Source organism: Drosophila novamexicana, unplaced genomic scaffold, assembly GCF_003285875.2.
Source record: "Drosophila novamexicana strain 15010-1031.04,08,12 unplaced genomic scaffold, DnovRS2.1 tig00000820-arrow-pilon, whole genome shotgun sequence".
Taxonomy (NCBI): domain Eukaryota; kingdom Metazoa; phylum Arthropoda; class Insecta; order Diptera; family Drosophilidae; genus Drosophila; species Drosophila novamexicana.
Window position 1 is genome coordinate 2,807,423 of NW_020824828.1, and position 18,699 is coordinate 2,826,121.

General features: G+C 36.2%; 1 protein-coding gene across 3 annotated transcripts in view; it reads left to right on the top strand.

The window, feature by feature from the left end:
* Positions 1 to 17,643, top strand: part of LOC115764402 (disintegrin and metalloproteinase domain-containing protein 9) — a 31,383-nt gene extending 13,740 nt beyond the window's left edge. The window contains exons 13-23 of one of the 3 annotated variants that reach the window (XM_030707391.1): positions 29 to 173; positions 240 to 411; positions 662 to 781; positions 948 to 1,125; positions 1,280 to 1,430; positions 5,401 to 5,500; positions 11,007 to 11,168; positions 11,310 to 11,371; positions 13,401 to 14,211; positions 15,367 to 15,723; positions 16,638 to 17,643. In XM_030707391.1, coding sequence (XP_030563251.1) covers positions 29 to 173; positions 240 to 411; positions 662 to 781; positions 948 to 1,125; positions 1,280 to 1,430; positions 5,401 to 5,500; positions 11,007 to 11,168; positions 11,310 to 11,371; positions 13,401 to 14,211; positions 15,367 to 15,723; positions 16,638 to 17,241 — 2,862 coding nt within the window. In that variant the 3' untranslated portion in view covers positions 17,242 to 17,643. Of the gene's footprint in view, positions 1 to 28; positions 174 to 239; positions 412 to 661; positions 782 to 947; positions 1,126 to 1,279; positions 1,431 to 5,400; positions 5,540 to 11,006; positions 11,169 to 11,309; positions 11,372 to 13,400; positions 14,212 to 14,923; positions 14,955 to 15,366; positions 15,724 to 16,637 lie in introns of those variants that run through there. The other 2 variants (XM_030707392.1, XM_030707393.1) reach the window with 2 other exon arrangements.
* The last annotated feature ends 1,056 nt before the right edge of the window (positions 17,644 to 18,699 follow it).

The following is an 18,699-nucleotide window of genomic DNA, read 5'->3' on the forward strand; positions in this document are numbered from 1 at the left end:
GACTTGAACACAATTGTGTTTATGCCAGCTGCGACCCAAGGACTACATATGCCGCGACTCGCATAACGAATGCGATTTGCCCGAGTATTGCGATGGCGAGGTGGGCCAATGTCCCGTTGATATCTACAAGAAGAATGGCTCCCCCTGCGGCCTTAGCAAGTCAGGTGTTTCGGGTAATGGAGTGACACATCATATTCCAGTCTGGTTTGGTATTAATATTATGACATATTCCTCTTCAGGCTATTGCTTCCAGGGATATTGCCCCACCCTGAATCTGCAATGTGAGGCCATTTGGGGCTACGGCGGCTTTGCGGCCGATCGTCAGTGCTATGAACAGTTTAACTCGAAGGGTTCCATTAACGGTCACTGCGGTCGCGATGCCAACGATCATTACATCAAATGCGAGCCAGAGTAGGTGCCCTTGAATATTATGCGTATTGCTTTCTTAGATTACAAAAGAAAAAACAAACAAAACAAATCAAAACGCTTTGTACTAATGCATTTTGCATGACTAACATTTCATATGATTTGCGTATTTGGTGCTTTCAACAGTGAATACTGCGAATACTTTTGATTTTTCAAATCAAGTACTTGAACCAGCTATGAGTGATATTCAATTTACTTACAAATAATATTTATTCCCTTGATTCTCCGGCAATAGGAACGTACAGTGCGGCACGTTGCAGTGCAAGGAGGGCGAGCGACAGCCAGTGAATGATGGAATCGACCAGCTATACTCGCGCACAATTATCTCTATCAAGGCGCAGGAATACGAATGCAAGTGCGTAGCTCGGTTTTGGTAATGGGGGCTTTGCATTGGGATTGGGGTTGGGGTTGGGGTTGGGGTTGGGGTTGGGGTTGGGGTTGGGCTGGGAAAGGTTGCTTCTTTCTTTTTTTTTTTTGAGGCATGTGCCCGCTGACTGTAATACACTTGTATGCATTTGCAGGGCAACCAGCGGTCAAGTGGGCTCCAACAGCTATCCAAATCACGGTTTGGTCAAGGATGGCACACCATGCGGCGATAATTTGATTTGTCTTAACCAAACGTGTGTTAGTCTCTTTCCGCATGTGGATCAAACCAAGTGCCCAACGAATAAGCAGGGTCAAGAGTGCTCTGAGCGTGGTGTAAGTTCAAAAAGTGGAACACACACACAACAGAAACTAACAAAATATAACCACGATAACAACAAAGACAATAACAACAGCATCCTGAATATCCACTTATAAATTTTTATACGTACATATTTTTTTCCACCCCATTGGTTATGCCATTCCACAGTTTTGCACCAACGCTAATCGTTGCTTCTGCGATATGGGCTGGGGCGGCACGGACTGCAGTACGGTCGTCCTTTTGACAACACCACTGCCAACCGAAGCATTGCCAACGCCGGAGAATACAATCAAAATGGAGAAGAAAGAAACTCCATATGGTAAGAAATAGTGGGTGTGGGCCGAGGTCAGCGAAGACTCGTACCTGGCATCAACATATGTATTGGAATACATGCTAATCGAATTTAACCACAAATCTAATTAGATCAGAACTAACATAACTTTAACATAATTTACCTAGCCGAACCGGCATTATGGAGGGGCATCAGTTATGCGCCGGTACTGACGGTACTAACGCTTGCCACAACTGAACCCAAATAGCGAACTCACAAGGTCTCTCGATATGATTGATAATTGATTTGATTGCAATTCGATACCATCGATATACATAATTTGTTTCGATAACTCGTATGACAATGGTAATTACATCGATTGCTAGTTTTGTTAGGCAAATGGCGTAAGGGCCAAAAATCGAATCCACTTAATGTTTTAAGGTCCAACCATATAGGTACAGAATTACCCTACATAGCTTTAAAGCTCTAAAGCTATTCCTATTACTAATGCTATAGCTGGACCAACAACATCAAATCATAAACTCAATTCATCAACGATTCAAATATCGGTTTGTTCAATCCAACTCCAGTCTCAGTATCAGATCATACATTTCAGTTCCTCCAAAATCAAAATCTTTGACAAATTGAAAAATAGCAAATGTTCTGGAGTTCTGATAGCTACAAATATACATATTGTCTATGTTTTTCTCTTGTTTCTATATTAACATGATTTGACATATTTAAAACAAATATAATTTCCACTGCAGCTCGACGGTATTGGGTTAAGGGACAGGATTTAAAAACAAACATTTTTAAGATCTCAAACATATTTTACTTCTTGGTTTTCTTTTTTTTTTTTGGCTAAGACTAATTACATATGGGATCAGTTATGGGTTCTTTTGCTTAGACTAATGCAAACGTAATTAGAGTAAAAAAATATGGTATGAATCCAGAAACCATTTATAGAAAATAATGGAAACGGCTTTTCTAGGGTATTCAACATTGATTCTATGAAATTGGCTTATTTCCTGTTCTGTTTGTCTTTGTCCGGTTAGCTCACTCAAATTATACTAAATATCCTAGGTTGTTAAGCATTTTTTATTATTAATTTAAATTAAAAGTTGGGTAAATAGAAATCAATAAGTTTACGTGTTAGATACGCAAAAAAAGATAACTTTAGTATTCAGATTTCAGAACAATTGCAGCATATATATATACAAATTTATATAATTTGGTAAAAAAAAAAAGATTTAAAAAAATCGATTAAAAAATACAATAAATGCAACCACCATTTCCAGGCACCTCTGACCAAAATAGGATCAGCACATTAACCATGGTCATCATTTTAACAGTTATCGTCAAATGTGTCTTCATTAGTTTTGCAACACTGGCCGTTTGCTACAGGTAGAGTACCAAGCAACTCAACAATCGGTTACACCGATCACAAACACACATGCACTCACACATGCACATGCATACATATTTATACGCGTACACGCATACGCATAGAATGCAAACATAAAGTAGCAAGAAGAGCAAACAAAATAACCGTTATAAAGCTGTTGAGCCAACATCAGAAATGACTACTTATAGACCTGAAAAATACCCTAGCGGGGCTCAGACTTTTTTGTATGCTGCATGCTTAAAGCTTAAGGTCAGGCTTAGCAGTTTCTCTTTCCCTTTCGTTTTCTGCCTCTTTCCCTTGCTACTGCTTTCTATCGCTGTTTCTCACTCTCTCTCTCCCTCTCTTTCGCTCATCTGAGTACGCTTTATAATTTGAAAGACAATAATTTACTTTAGAGATAGGATTTGCTTAAATGCCTGACCAATAGCTTTGAAATATGCCACACTATCCCGAACACATACCTATGTGTGCGTATGCATGTATGTGTGTGTGTGATTGTATGCATGTGCTCGTTTGCTTAAAGTATTTCGCAAACATATATGTTTGTATGTATGTGCATACATAGCTGCCACTGCCATTATGTATCAGGTTTCATTTATACTTAATTATGTGTAATTTTCATTTATTTTTTAAAGACTGAGAATCTATGTATCTGTATGTGTGTACATATGTATTTATGTACCTATGTATGCTGTATACTCGTACATACATATATATACATATATGCCAATTGTGATTGTTAAAAACTATTGAATTATTTTCTCGTTTTTCGTCCGTTTTATGTATTTGTTGTTGTTTTTTTTTTTTCATTGTGTGTATTCGTTCATTTTATATTTCTTTTGTTCCATATACATAATGACTTACGGTTTGTTTGTATGTATGCACATAGCTGCGTACATATGTATGTATATGTCTGTATGTATATATGTTGTTAAACACTTGATGTACTTATATATCTGCGCGCTGGTTAATGCTATTGAGTTATCTGTGTTTGTTTTCATTGTTGTTCGTATATCAAATGCCGTGTATGTATGTGTGTACCTTTAAACTGTATATGTATTCATATGTTGGACTTACAGAACACACTCGTGTGCATTCACATATACACATGCATTCATACTTACATATAAGTAATATTTATGATCACAATCATGCACACTACAAAATAGACAGAAACACCCGAATCGCACCCACTAAACCTACTTCCTCTTCCTTAAATTAACAGACACACACGCACACAAATACACACAGAGACATACATACACACATGCGCCGCGCACTTCCGGGAACACGACTCATGCACAAATTAATACTTAAGATCTTTTTAAGAAACCGACACCACGCTTTCGATATATTTGAAATCCAAAGTAAAAACTTAATACATACATACATAGAATTTATTGTACGTTTTAAACACTTCCCGAAGTAAATGTATGCGCAATATCCATTAACAAACGGTCTTCAACAATCGTAAATGCGACACATAAGCGTTGGTGTACAAATTATATATATATACATATATGTTAACATATTTGTATCAGTATATATCTCTGATTGTATATCAGTATATATCTTCGATTGTTAAAGGTCCTTTGTATCTATGTGTATATATTGAAATGTTTTTGCTTGAACAACATATATGTAACATACATATACATATTTGTTAGGGCGTAGCTCGGAGGCGTGGCCTTTCTTATAGAATTTTTGCATAGCTTTGATTACCATTGTCATAGCCTGGGTGATGCCGAAAAGTATAAAAAAAACAAAAAACAAAAGTCAAGAAAAAACTAAATTACAATAAAAAAACACTTTGAAAGTAATTAAAAATTGCAGTTTAACTGTAACTGAAAGTGTAAACTCGAGGCGCAAATGTGAGAATCGTTCGATTTCGGCTTCATTCGATGCGTTTTGTGGCCGAAAGAAACTTTTTGTTGGTAGTCCAACAACGGCACTTAATACCCATGCATATACACATATACATATATATATATTTATGTGTATATGTATGCCTGTCAAATTTCATGCACATAAATGCCGAATTGCCTTTTCTTGTGTGCTGAGCTCTAATATTTTTGTGAAACCTCCAAAAATAACAACAAAGAAAAAACAATACAATAAGAAAATGAAGAAAACGTACAAAATGTTATTTATTTGCTTGTTTTTTTTCGGCTGACCCACCACCCACCTGCTAAACTGATATCGGCGAATCCAACAACTTCAACAAAAAAAACAAAATATATACATATGTGTAAATAAAATAAAAACAAAAAAACTATCAACAACAACAAAAAAAAAAAACACCTGGTATATTATAACGTAACGTATGCAAATCCAACTATAAACTATTTTAAAATATATTGAAAACCAAAATTGTCAATACACCGGGGCGTATGCATAATATTGTTTATATATACATATATTATGCATATCTATATATATTTATATATATATATGTGTGTGTTTGTATGCATATGTTTAACAAACGCATCAAATCTAAATCCGCAAACACTCACACACACTCGCACAAAACGAATACCATTCACATCCACACACACACACACTAACGCACTCACATTTATATCGAAACAAATGGCAAAATATAATCTCGTATAGAGAACTACCACGGCTCAAATACAGTGTTCCTAGTCGGTGTTCTAATGTCAGTTGTAGGGTTCGTTTTTATAACATTCACCTTGATGGCATTGTGCTACAGGTCAGTTGTAGTACATAGAAACTTCTCCCTGTGTCTGAGGTTAGTTGAAAAGAAGTAATGAAAAAGCCAGCTCTAAATACAAAATACAAATTACTACAACAAAAAAAAAAAAAAACAAAAAACAACAACTGCAAAAGCAATGCAAAAAGTACAAAAGAACACTAACAAAAATCGAAAAAAAACGCAATATTTTGTTAATATGTTTTTGTTTCCGATTTAAATCATTTTTAATCTTTCCAAATGTTGTCTTCATTATGAGTCGTAGTATTTAGTACATTAATACATGCGTACATGTGTGTATATATGCATGCATCTTCTGCATACATATGTATGCATGCACTTACATGCATATGTACATCAATGTGAACGTTGTCATTTTTTGTGTATTCAGTTCGTTTTTGAAACCATTTAAAAACCGATTAATTGCCATTGCATTCAAATGCACACGTTGTACATATTACTGTGTGTCTATATATGTGCAGATATATTTGCATATATATACGCTATATATACTTTTATATATGCACATATATATATATGCATAAATTTGTGTATATACTCATAGCAATGGTATCAAAACGTCCATATATGCATATGTACATAGTTCAGATTAAGTAAATGCATACATTTATATGTACATACTATATATTCTGGTTTCTCGCTTGTTGGCTTCCATTCCTCACTTACTTTATCAGTTCACATACATTTAAATTCCTTTGTACATACTTATCCAGCGTGAAAACCATAGACAACCACATTCTACATATATTTTGTGTTATTAACAGACAAACTTGTATGTACATATGATTGTATGCCTATTCTAGAATAATGTGAGTTTGTACATAACTACATATGTACTTACAACTGTGTAGCGCATATATTCACATATACTTACTGTTAAAGCAGATCTAATTACATATGTGTGTACGGATGAATGTACATAAATTAAATGAGACATACATACGTACATGCAAGTACATATACACGGACATGCACAATCCTCATTATAATCAAAGGTTGCATCTACAAACTCACGGTTCGTTCCTGATGGCTCTAAGCCCAACCACCCCATACTAGTCCGACAATAATTATTATTTTTTTTTATTTAAAAGCCCTTTTTTGTTGTATTATATTTCTTCCTTTTGTCAAATAAGGCAAATCCAAACACACGACAACACTTAGCAATAAAATTCTTATTTATATGGCCTTGCAGCTTGAATTAGCAATTTTTTGTCAGCTTCAAACCTATCAATTATATAAATAGAAAACAGAATAGAAAACAACAACAACTTCAAAGAGATAGCGTGTATTTAAGCAGCTGAATTCAACATTTGCTGAGTAGTAAATCAATAGCTTTTAAAATCTATAATTATAGCTAGACAGAAAATTAATTAGTAACTAAAAGACTGTCAAACGTCCACTGAAAGTAGATAAATGCAGCTTTTATAGGATAAATTATATATTACGAGGCAGGACTGACAAGCATTTGACCTTAATGTATAGAAACAAAATAGAAAATAAATAAATAGAAAAACTCTAGAGCAGCTTTGCTGGATATATATTTTTGTTATAAATAGAAAAAATCAGTAATAAAGCAATTAAATATTAGTAGGAGAACAAGCAGTAAATAGCAACAAAAAGTCTGGGAGAAAACCATCAATGAAATGATATAAAAGGCTTGCAACTTGACACACCGAAATATAAGCAAATATTGGAAATTCTACAATATATATATGCATAATATATATAAATTTAAAAAATGTTTGACAATAAAGTATTGTGCTTTTCTCGCCGATTAGTTTATAGCGAGCCCCCGCACAGTAACCTTTTACTACTTATATATTAAAGTAAAGCGGCACAACCACATATATCGTTCTGATAAAATTTCAAATTTCAAAGAGATTTGCATGAATTTACCTATGTATGTACATAGTGCATACAAAAATATCCTCCAATTTAAGCAAAACGATTAATTAATATTATTATCAAATAAATACAATGGGATCAATCGTAGTACACATAAGTACATGATAATAACATATGCATATTTATATTTTATTTCCCAACTTATTTTCAATACATAGCCTTTTAGTTCAATATGTATTAGCATCAACTATTTTTGATTATTGTTAATGAGTGATAAATCATAAGATTTGAACAAGACCACGCCAAGAAATGGAAATTGTGGTCAGAGCGTCGCTGATCGCCGAACTTGTTGACTATTTTCATTACTACTTTTGTTCAGTTTAGTAATCCCGAAATATTAAAACAAAAAACCAAAAAAAAACCAAAAACAATTATAATAATAATATAAATAACCCAACCTAATCGAAATACTATATAACTAATGCATATGCCAAAGTACTTACATATTAGGACTGCCACATCATTATAATGATACTTAGATACAGTCTCACAAATACCATACACCCATATATAATATAATAATATAAAAAGAAAAACCCACACACAACCAAGTAACAAGGCCCCCCGCTTACTTGCAGCCCAAAGCCAAATATAATAAGAAGAATTATGCATTCAAATGCATACTCTTCAGACGATATTGTATGTAGGTTGGGGGAAAGCATTTGCCAAACGCATTTGCTATGCCTCCAATGGCAATTGGAGATCTCATTTTGCGCATAGGGCCCAACATAGACGAAACTGACTTTGAGTTATGGTGGTGCTTTCTGCAGAGAGAGCCAGCGATGTTTCCGATGAGCCGTCATCATGAGCTTATTGAAAATGTACGAAATGAATACAATATACACACAGAAAGCATCAAAATACTTGCATACATATTTTCTATACATTGTATGTGTAAGTTTACGTGTTTTCTTTGTGTACTATCGTATCAGCATCGATTTTCGATATTAACAACACACACAATAAACACGCATACCTCATGCATATGTGTTTATGTACATAGACACATATGCCATAGGTAACCACAATACATGCTACAGCCCCATTATCCATTATCCCGTTCCCCAATTTTCAATCCTGGTGCTTAAACTAAGCTTTCATACACATATAAGGACCATACCATATATTACGGTCTTTAATCGCTTCACATTCACATCGCAAGCTAAACGCGTAGCAGGCTGTCTTTGTATGTCTGTATGCATTTGAAATAAGTTATTGTATATCCAATATTAATCCATATTCAATTATTGCATATGGGTATGCTTAAATTTATAAAAAGCCTATCGCCCATATGTAATTTATATCTGTTTCAAAGCCTGAAATGTATTCAACCTAAAAGTATGCTATGGCATTTTTTATTCAATGCAAATTCTGCTTAACGCCATTTAAAGTTTTATATCGTAAAAATAAAATACACAGTTGAATTTGAAATATATTGACAAAAAGTTTCTGATATTACGCGATCGTGACTGAAAAATATTTTAAAAATAAGCAGGAGGCTCTTTTACAATACAATATTTAAAAGTTATTCTTATTTGTGTGCATAAATTCATACGTGACGGCCCTCATACGTATGTACGTATATACCAACACATACACATGTAAATAAATTCACTTAAATACATGTCTTTCCGATCCCATTCGACCTTCAGCTTTCATTACGTTCTTTACCCTTTTGTAAGTACTTGTGTCTCATCCATGCTTGTCGCTCTTTTTTTCTCTGTTTATCTATATTTGTCCATCTTTGGCTTTCCCTCTCTCTCTCATTCACTTTCTATTCTCTCTCTGCCTCTCTGTGTGTGTTCCTCTTCATCTAACTCGGGCTGACTGAAAAAAGAACACTATTTACAAGCCTGCTAAAGAGTATTAAGCGTGTGATTTATTCCATAATATATATGTATGTTTCCAACTGTCTGTGTGTTTGATGTATGTATGTGTGAATGCTGGCATGCATGATTTTATGTATGTATGTAGGTATGCCTGCGTATGTAAGTATGTATGCGTCAGGTCAACGAATTGTCTAACCAAACAAAGTTACTGCCCCCTGTCCGCGCCTACATATTACGACTGTTCAACATACTTGCATACATAAATATAATCATTCTTTTAATAAATGTGGAAAGCATAAATATTATGAATTTGTGTTTCGTGTTATGTCGTTGACGTGTTTTTGAGAAGAATTTCATTGATAATGCGTTAATCCAAAAGTTTTCAAACAATTTCTTTGTTCTCTGCAAAGTTCTGGTTTCATATCATGTTCCTTCAAGAATGTCATCATTGTTAATTTACATATTGCATTTACATATGTACATACTTTGCTTTTGTTTCGTTCCTATTTCGTATTATTTTTAGCCTTTCTTCAGGCACATTCAATGTATTGAAGTCGTGTTGCAAGTACATACATATCTACATACATATTTGGAGTGCTATAAAATGTAAATACCCATGAAGAGAAATAAACATAAATATAAATATAAATATTGTACGCATATTGTTCATATGTACAGTTATGTTTATGGGTATGTATGTATGTATTTTCATTTGCATTTATCTTTGCATAACAAAATTCTTTATGTGGCACTTGATTTTTCTTTTCACAACAAACAAAACAAAACAAAACAAAAAAAAATGAAATACAATTCTATTGCGAGCATATTATTAATCAAGTATCTCATCATAACCTTTCGTTTCCCAACAACAACAACAACAACAACAATAACAACAACAACAACTACAACAATAACAATAACAATAACTACAACAACAACAACATCAACAACAACAAAATCCGAAACCAACAACAAAAACAAAATCAACCGAAAATTTAATCGAAAATCAAAAATACAAAATCTAAATTCAAATCAAACAAACAAAATGTATGTGTGTAAACACCGTGCCATGTGTACACACACCCACATCCTAAAATACGGCGCGTACGTATGTGTGTATGTGTGTATGTCTCTGTCTGTGTATGCGTCTGTGTGTGTGCCTGTGTGTGTGCTTGTGAGTGTGCTTGTGTTTGTTTGACCCTTTGCATGTGTGTATTTTTGTCTCTGTGTGTCTGTGTGGGTGTGTGTATGTTGGCATTCCTACGCCTCATACACCTCGTGTATACAAACATATTTGATATGTATGTATATTATCGTATCTCAATCAACCAACCAACCAACCAATCAACCAACTTACCAATCGATCAACCAACCTACGACCAAATCCATCGACCATGCCAAATACGTTTCGAACTGATTTTGTATATAATCCAATACAAATAATTTCATAATGAATTATAAATCCAAAAATCATACGCACCATTCAACGCTTTAAACAATTATACATATGTACATATATATATATATGTATATTTATATATGCCTATATATGTATGTATATGCCCTGTGTGTATACAAAAACCCATGAATTGAATATATGTATCTATATATATATTGTATATATATATATATATATATATATGTATATGTATATATATATATATTATATATACATATATAAATCATATAAAATAAACAACAATAACAACAACAACCAAACAACTCTGACGTCGATACCAACATCAACATAGACGCAAGACAACCACCCTTAAGTACGATCCGCCCTTCTCAAAAAAACCCATCCCCAAGGGCTACGGCGGTGCGGCAACGGCGCCCAACAACCATCATTCCGTCGAGGAGGTGTCCTTAGATGGCTCCAGTAAATTGGTGTATGCCAATCAAGCCGGATTCAGGTGAGAATTTCCATCTCTCAAATCCAATACACACACACACACACACCCCAGAGTCGCTTTTAAATACGGCTCGTTACGTTTATGTATTTTTGTGCATTTTTCTATCGTATTTGCTTTTCGTTTGTCTTCCATTTCATGCAGGGATAAGAATTTACATGGACGTCGCTATACGACGGGTGGTGAGGATGATCAATCACATGCAGGTTAATACAACAACAACAACATTAACATTCCATATACATATTCATGCTTTAGAGTTCACCATATTCAATACAAATTTCATACTTTGTGACAAGCACTTACACAGTTCTCAAACCAAATATCGTATACGTATCATATTGCTATGCATAGGTATACCAAGTAATTGACGTTATTAACTAGTATATATACTATATAAATACATATACTTACATTAATTCAGTGCCTTTGCTGTTTCCTGTTAATACTATATATATTGCTATATTGCAATACCTAATTAAACGTACGTTCTTAAATTGATTTGTAGTTTTAAGATAGTTACCCTATATATTACATACAATACGATTGCTATTCGTTCCACTCGGGAGCCTGAACTTAAGGTTACAGTCAGTTGGTCATAATTACTGTAAAGCTAGTTATACACTGTACACATACAAAACACATATCTGTTTGTCTTCTTCATAAGACTATTATTCGTTCAATATCATACACAAAGTTTATTCAATAATTTTTGCTGCATCTAAAAACCTTAGCAAATTGTTATATTTTTTAAAAAAAAAGCTTGTTTGACTTATCTATATATTAAAAACGTCCCAGAATTTCCAGCGAGGAATTTCTTTTATAAGAAAGTTTTACTCGTGCCTCCTTTTTATTCGTATAAGTTAAAAATTCGCGTTTATAAATAACAGCTTACCAGCACTTTTTAGCATATCTTAGTAAGCTTCTCCCTTTAAAACTTCGACTGGTTTTTGCAGACTAGAAGACAACAAGAGTTAGTCGATTTGATTATCGAAAGCTTAAAATTTTGTAGTTTCAACCTATAAAAACGAATGCAAAGTAATTAAAGTAATCAAGAGCTGGGTCTTGAAAAATTTCATTCATAAGGATGGGCAATGGTTCGAAAACTATTGCATTCTCTATGTGAATTCTAATACTTGACATGTTTCAGAGATTTTTACAAGTAGATTTTATAATCCAAGGTCGAAAAATTAATGGAAACTGATATATTTTATATATAATATATACTTGTAATGCTGTACATTATGTAGATTATATATTTAAAGTAACCGCAGCAGTCTTAAATGTGTTAAAATATAAGGCTATGTTCCAATAATTTGAAAGTATAATTAATTAGCTAACAATAAGCAGGGTTAAGGAAGTGAAAATTGTTGATTTAAGTTATAATCTAAACACATTTTTGTAAATGAGTAATTTTTCTTGCGGCACTCTCTACTCTCTCTGATTCTTCCAATTCTAATCCTACTACTATTATTACTAGTACTAATACTACTAAACCTACTAAAGCTACTAAAGCTACTACTACTACTACTACTTCTACTAAAGCTACTACTACTACTACTACTACTACTACTACTACTACTACTACTACTACTACTACTACTACTACTACTACTACTAATACTACTACTTCTACTACTACTACTACTTCTACTACTACTTCTACTACTACTTCTACTACTACTACTTCTACTACTACAACTACTACTACTACTACTACTACTACTACTACTACTACTACTACAACTACTACTACTACTACTACTACTACTACTACTTCTACCTTACTTATACTGGTACTACTATGTCAATATCTATTAAACTACTACTAATAACAGTCCGTAAATTGTTACGGCTTATATTATTACTACTACAGCTAATGCTTACTTTTTTTTCATACTACGACTTCAACTTGTACCACTACTTCTACCTCTACTCCTACTACTTATTCTATTACTATTGCTACTGTTACTAATCCTCCGACTTCTCCTACTTATACAGCAACTACTTCTAGTGCTTCTTATACCACTACTTATAATAATACTACGACTATTACCTCTACTACTGCTACATTACTACTACTTTACTATGTTCATACCATGACCACTTCTACTACCCTGTATACGACGAGCTCTCTGCACTCTCTGCTGTCTGACTCTACCACATTTGTATGTTCTTTTGCATGTACATTGGAACCGCTTGACAACTCATTTGATTCGATTGGACGCCACACAGAAAAGGGCATACTGAAGAAGCATGGTTACGGACTTGTGCATGGCGAGCAGCTTAAAGACAAGTGGTGCGATGACAGCCAGTCGGATAATCTGGAGTTGATTACACAGGATGGCACACAGACCTCGACAATTGGCGGTGCGGCTGCCTCAGAAGTGGAGCGCACGCTCAAATCGCTGAACGGTTACCATGAGGACATTTTAGAGGCGCTGCGTAATGCGGCCTCGCATCGCGGCACCGGTACTGGCAACACGCCCGTCGGCAGTGGCAGCCTCAGTGAGGAAATGTTACGCAAAACACTGCAGGACTGCAACAATGCCCAGCTGGGCTATGCCGCTGAGCCTTACAAGCGGGCCAGCGGCTCCAAGTCGAGCTCGCGTGAGAATATCTGCGACAGTGCCGCCGCACATGCCATTTTGTTGGACGGTAGTGGTTCTGCGTTGGGCGGTTTGACACTTGGTGCTGACATGAGCGGCGGACGGGGTGTTGGTAGTGGCATTGGCGTTGGTGGTGCTAGTGGCTTAGCGAACGCTATTGGTCATGGCGGGGCAATGATGCATCATCATCGATCGCAACATCAGTTACATCAGCCTCCTGGACTGGCACTGCAACAGCAGCCAACTGACGAGGATGATGCCCCATCGACTGGGCCGCTGCGTATACGCAATCTGGAGGACCTGATCAGGCAGCTTGAGCATCATTCGTCGCGTCACATGAGTCCCAGTGGCTCCGAGGATATACGCATGTCGGAAACTGAGGCCGATCGTCACTATAGATTAGATAGTTCCGCCGCTTGTAGTGAGTCCTCGCAAGGGTTAGTTTCGAATTCGTATTCGATTTCGATTTTATTTCGACGCCAATCCCAAGAACCCGAAATTCCCAATCCAAGAAAAATATACCCAAAATATGTAAATGCCGAGTCCGTCAAACCTGATAAACGCTTATCATGCATAGGATTTACATTTATTTTGCATTGTACTCAAAATACACAAATACACACTCGCACACAGATATACATACATACGCATACCCATACACGTACCTTGTTTGACTTAGCGTAGGATTTGCTGGTACTCGTACTCGTACTCGTAATTTGTTGAATGTACTCAACAGCTGTGTGCATTGCGATTCAAAAGTACTTTCTTAATAGACAGTACCGATATGCTTGCTTTATAACCGCAATAAGTATTATTTGTACTCGTTTTATCAATCATTCAGTTCAAATTTAAAATTAACCTTTTCGAAAATCTATAACCTGATCAAATGTAGCGCAATTGCTTCACATTGTTAATGGTCTAGCGTAATTTATATATGGCTTTAACATTCTTCACAACATTGCAGACATTGTTGCAACATAGAACAACAGCTGGAACAAACGCATAAACATTCAATATACAACACACAGACACACACTCACATAATTTCTTCAAACCAAGATGAGCATGTACTATGCTGTGGTCCGTTTGGACTGCAGATATTTATATCGAACTTTAGCCAACGCAACTTTCTATTCGCATTTCTTGCAGGCTTCAGACTGGAATATCTTGTGTGATAAAGGTTGGTTTCACAAGCGTTGCCACGCCTACAGTACAAAAACAAAGTAGCTCCCCTTTAAAGAAAGTAAAGCCACGGGTTCTCAAACCCCAATCGAACCCTTTAAATATAGTCTGATACAAAAGATACAAAATAGGGTTCGCTGCCTTCTGACTGATTACCATATACCCATTTAATAACTTCACGAGTATGAAATTGTTTTTGGTAATTTTTTAAGTATACTTTCTTTTCTTTTGGTGTAATAACGATATGTGTGCAGCTCATCTGTCGTTATCGTAGCCTTCGCTAAAATATACTCGGTCTCGGTCTCGTTATCCCCAGATCCCTATCCGCCTATCCCGTTTCGCGTTTTATTGTCCTTAAACTATGCTAAAAAGAGTCTTTGATTGAATTTTTGCTTTTTGCCCACCGCCAGCTCGAACCAGCAAGCAGCTCAATCTCAGAAAACAGCTACAATTCACCCGTCTTACAGCAGCCGTTGCCGGCCCCGCTCTGACGAGGATACGCGCTTTGCCTACGGCGGACGTTACCGCCAGCCGGCGCCCACTGGCCGCCATCCAACGCATCAGTCGCATTCTCCGCATGCATTCGGACACCATACACACCATTCGCACGCCCACGGACATGCCACACACGGTCCACACTCATCGCACCACTCGTCGCACACGCACCTGCACCAGGACGATGAGGGCATCTACGAGAGCGCCGATCATCATGAACGCGGCGTTCTCGACACTCGACTCGATCAACAGGAGACGCCCGAGAGCGAAAGGTAAGTCTCCGTCTCTCCACCTACATACACACATACATATATGTATATATATATATATATATATGGATATATAGATATATATATGAATATCAATGTCGCGTCCAATCGCCTCCCGTTCGCAACCCAAGCAGACTCCCTATTTTAATAATATCCACAATCCTTGATTGTGTTCTAGATTGGTTACAGCTCATTTTGCAGCCTGTGGCTACATGAGATCCAGTTTTAGAGATGAGCGCGTGAGCCGTTCATCGCGCTGCTCGCTTGGTCTTACAGTTATTTGTTGTCTTAGCATCACTTCCGCAGCGTTGCCATATTTTTGTTTTCTGTTATTTTAAACAGATCCTTTGATTATTTGCCCTATTTGCCTTTGAGTCAGATTCTTGTTCAATCTGTTTAGTGAGTAGTTCAATGCAAAACTATTCCGTTTCGATACGAACTGTGTTTACTTTAAATTTATATACAAATTATATTATGTTGTATACTTCAAGATGCGTCGCAGAATTATTATAAAATCTAGACTTTATTTAACGGAGTACAAAATTTGATTTATGCAATTGAAATTTTTCCACACACATTTTTTCTGTGCATTTTTGGTTGTTGTTTATAAACGATTACCGCCATCTCTATTCTGTGTCAATCTGTTAGCCTCTTTGATCTCAGAGTCCAAATAATTGCATTTATGAGCACTATTTTCCAGTTTTCTGTCTGGTTCGTGAGGATTTTTCAAGTTAACAAAAGCTAGGAAAATGGTTGCCAAATTCCGTTCAGTTTCGACTGTGCTTTGATATGTCGCCCTTTGTGCATGAAAGGTCAATGTGCCTGCACCAGTCCCAGCCTATGGTCCTGAGTCCTGATGAGCCCCCCTAGTGTTCTTACCATGTACCGTTGTTCCTGTTACGATTATTATTTTCTAGTGATGACTTTATTCAAGCTCAACAACAGTTAGCCCGGTGGGCGAGTGAGGATGTGGTATCCGTCGTGGTATTGGACCAGCCGCAATCCGGCACAATGTCGGATTCCCAACCATCCAGCGGCGTCGCGCCCATGTCGGTAGCTACAACGAACAACGTTATCCACCATCAGCATCCGCACCAGCACCACGGCGATCATCAATCCTCCGCAGCGGCAGCAGCTGCGGCGGCGGCGGCGGCAGCCAACAACAACTCTATAATGGGTATGGCAGTCGTCCCAAATGGTATAAATGTAAGTCAGAGGGACTATTACCCCTCGCCACCCTCAACGGAGACGGAAAGCAGTGGAAGTGTTATCCAGCCACTTACGCGCCGCACGTTGCAATCACAATCGGCAGACACGGCGGCCATAAGCCAACAGCAATTACAGCTCCATCAGCTGCAATTGCATCAGCATCAGCAATATCAGCATCATCATCAGCAGCAGCAGCAGCATCAGCAGCATCAGCATCAGCTTCAACAGCAATCGGTCGATACCAGCAGCAGCAACAACAGTCAATCCGGTCAAATAACCGAGAATGGCTGTTACCCGGAATATAAGCATTGACAGTTCAAACATCTTTAGCTTCAGCTGCATCTACAGCATCACCAAAGTAAACTCGCAAAGCTCGTCCGTTTTCTGGCCAAACCCAACGGCTGGCAAAGACAGGCAAGCGTTCAAATCATACGATTCAGTCAGACTTTTGGTACTCGCAGTACTCTAGCATATGCATAAATAGTTTAAAAATAAAAAAATGAATTAAAAACAAATGAAGTGAAAACATAACAAATAGCATACATACTCGTATATAATTACGTACATACACACCTAGTTATAGTATGGGATAAATGTAAAGTTAAAAAAAAAGTTAACGCCATGCGAGCTAAACCAAACAACCAATTAATTGATTATATGTAGGTCATTGCACTCACCCACACATACACACACACAGACACATACATGTACATACATACTTCATGCATGCATACATACATATATACATACATACATACATGCAGACAGACAGACATATACGCGAATATGCACTTACATGTGAATTAGATTTAACAATTTTTATACTTAATTACATACTAGTATGTACATACATAAGTACCTCAGACGTGCCGGCGACGCCTGATAAATTCAACGTATTTCTAATGAATGTAATAATTGTAAATACCTACACACGCATACATATACATAGAAACATACATATGTTTGTTATATATATGTATGAAAACCAGAGCTGGGAAATAATATAAAGTAAATGTCTTTTGAAAGCGCTTACATACCCAAAACAAAAAGCAAACAGGAAAAAAAGATTGAATTCAATAATAGACCCATTTATAACTTATAGCTTTCTAGCTGCGATATGTGCAGAAGTCAAGAGATGTACGAGTATTATGAAATTTTGAGAACAATTTCTGTGCAATGTGTGCGAAAAAAGAGAATTTATTTCCAGATTGGGAAATAATTTTTTTTTTTTTTTTTTGCCGTAGTTTGATCTCTTGCACATTGCCAACCATTGTACATAGGCATGTCGTATTTACATACGTATAAGTCTCTGATCTGCCGCTAGCGACACTGATGCTGATGCAGATATATGTGCACATATACCATACATCCAGATTAAATGATACTGTTTATGCACCTGTGTCATGTGCTGCAAAAGTTACCCTTGATATGGGCAAATTTTATAACGACTGATAGATTTTGAGGCCGAGTGCCATCAATTCACATTGAATAACTTAATGGATAACCATTATAATAGGAGTAATGCGTTTTATTATGATAAGGCAAACAGTTAATAAAATATGATAAAGCATAAGTAACAATCTGTAACAATAACAATTATAGACATATTACGCGCGAATTAATCGTAAAGGTTCATGTTAGATAATCGCAGGTATTCATAACATGATTGTGTGAAAAAGAAGAAAATTAAGAAAATGTAAAAAATTGATTGAAACGCGTTTTAAGGTTATGTTGTGGATGACCAAACTTTCGAAATCAATTTCTCTACCC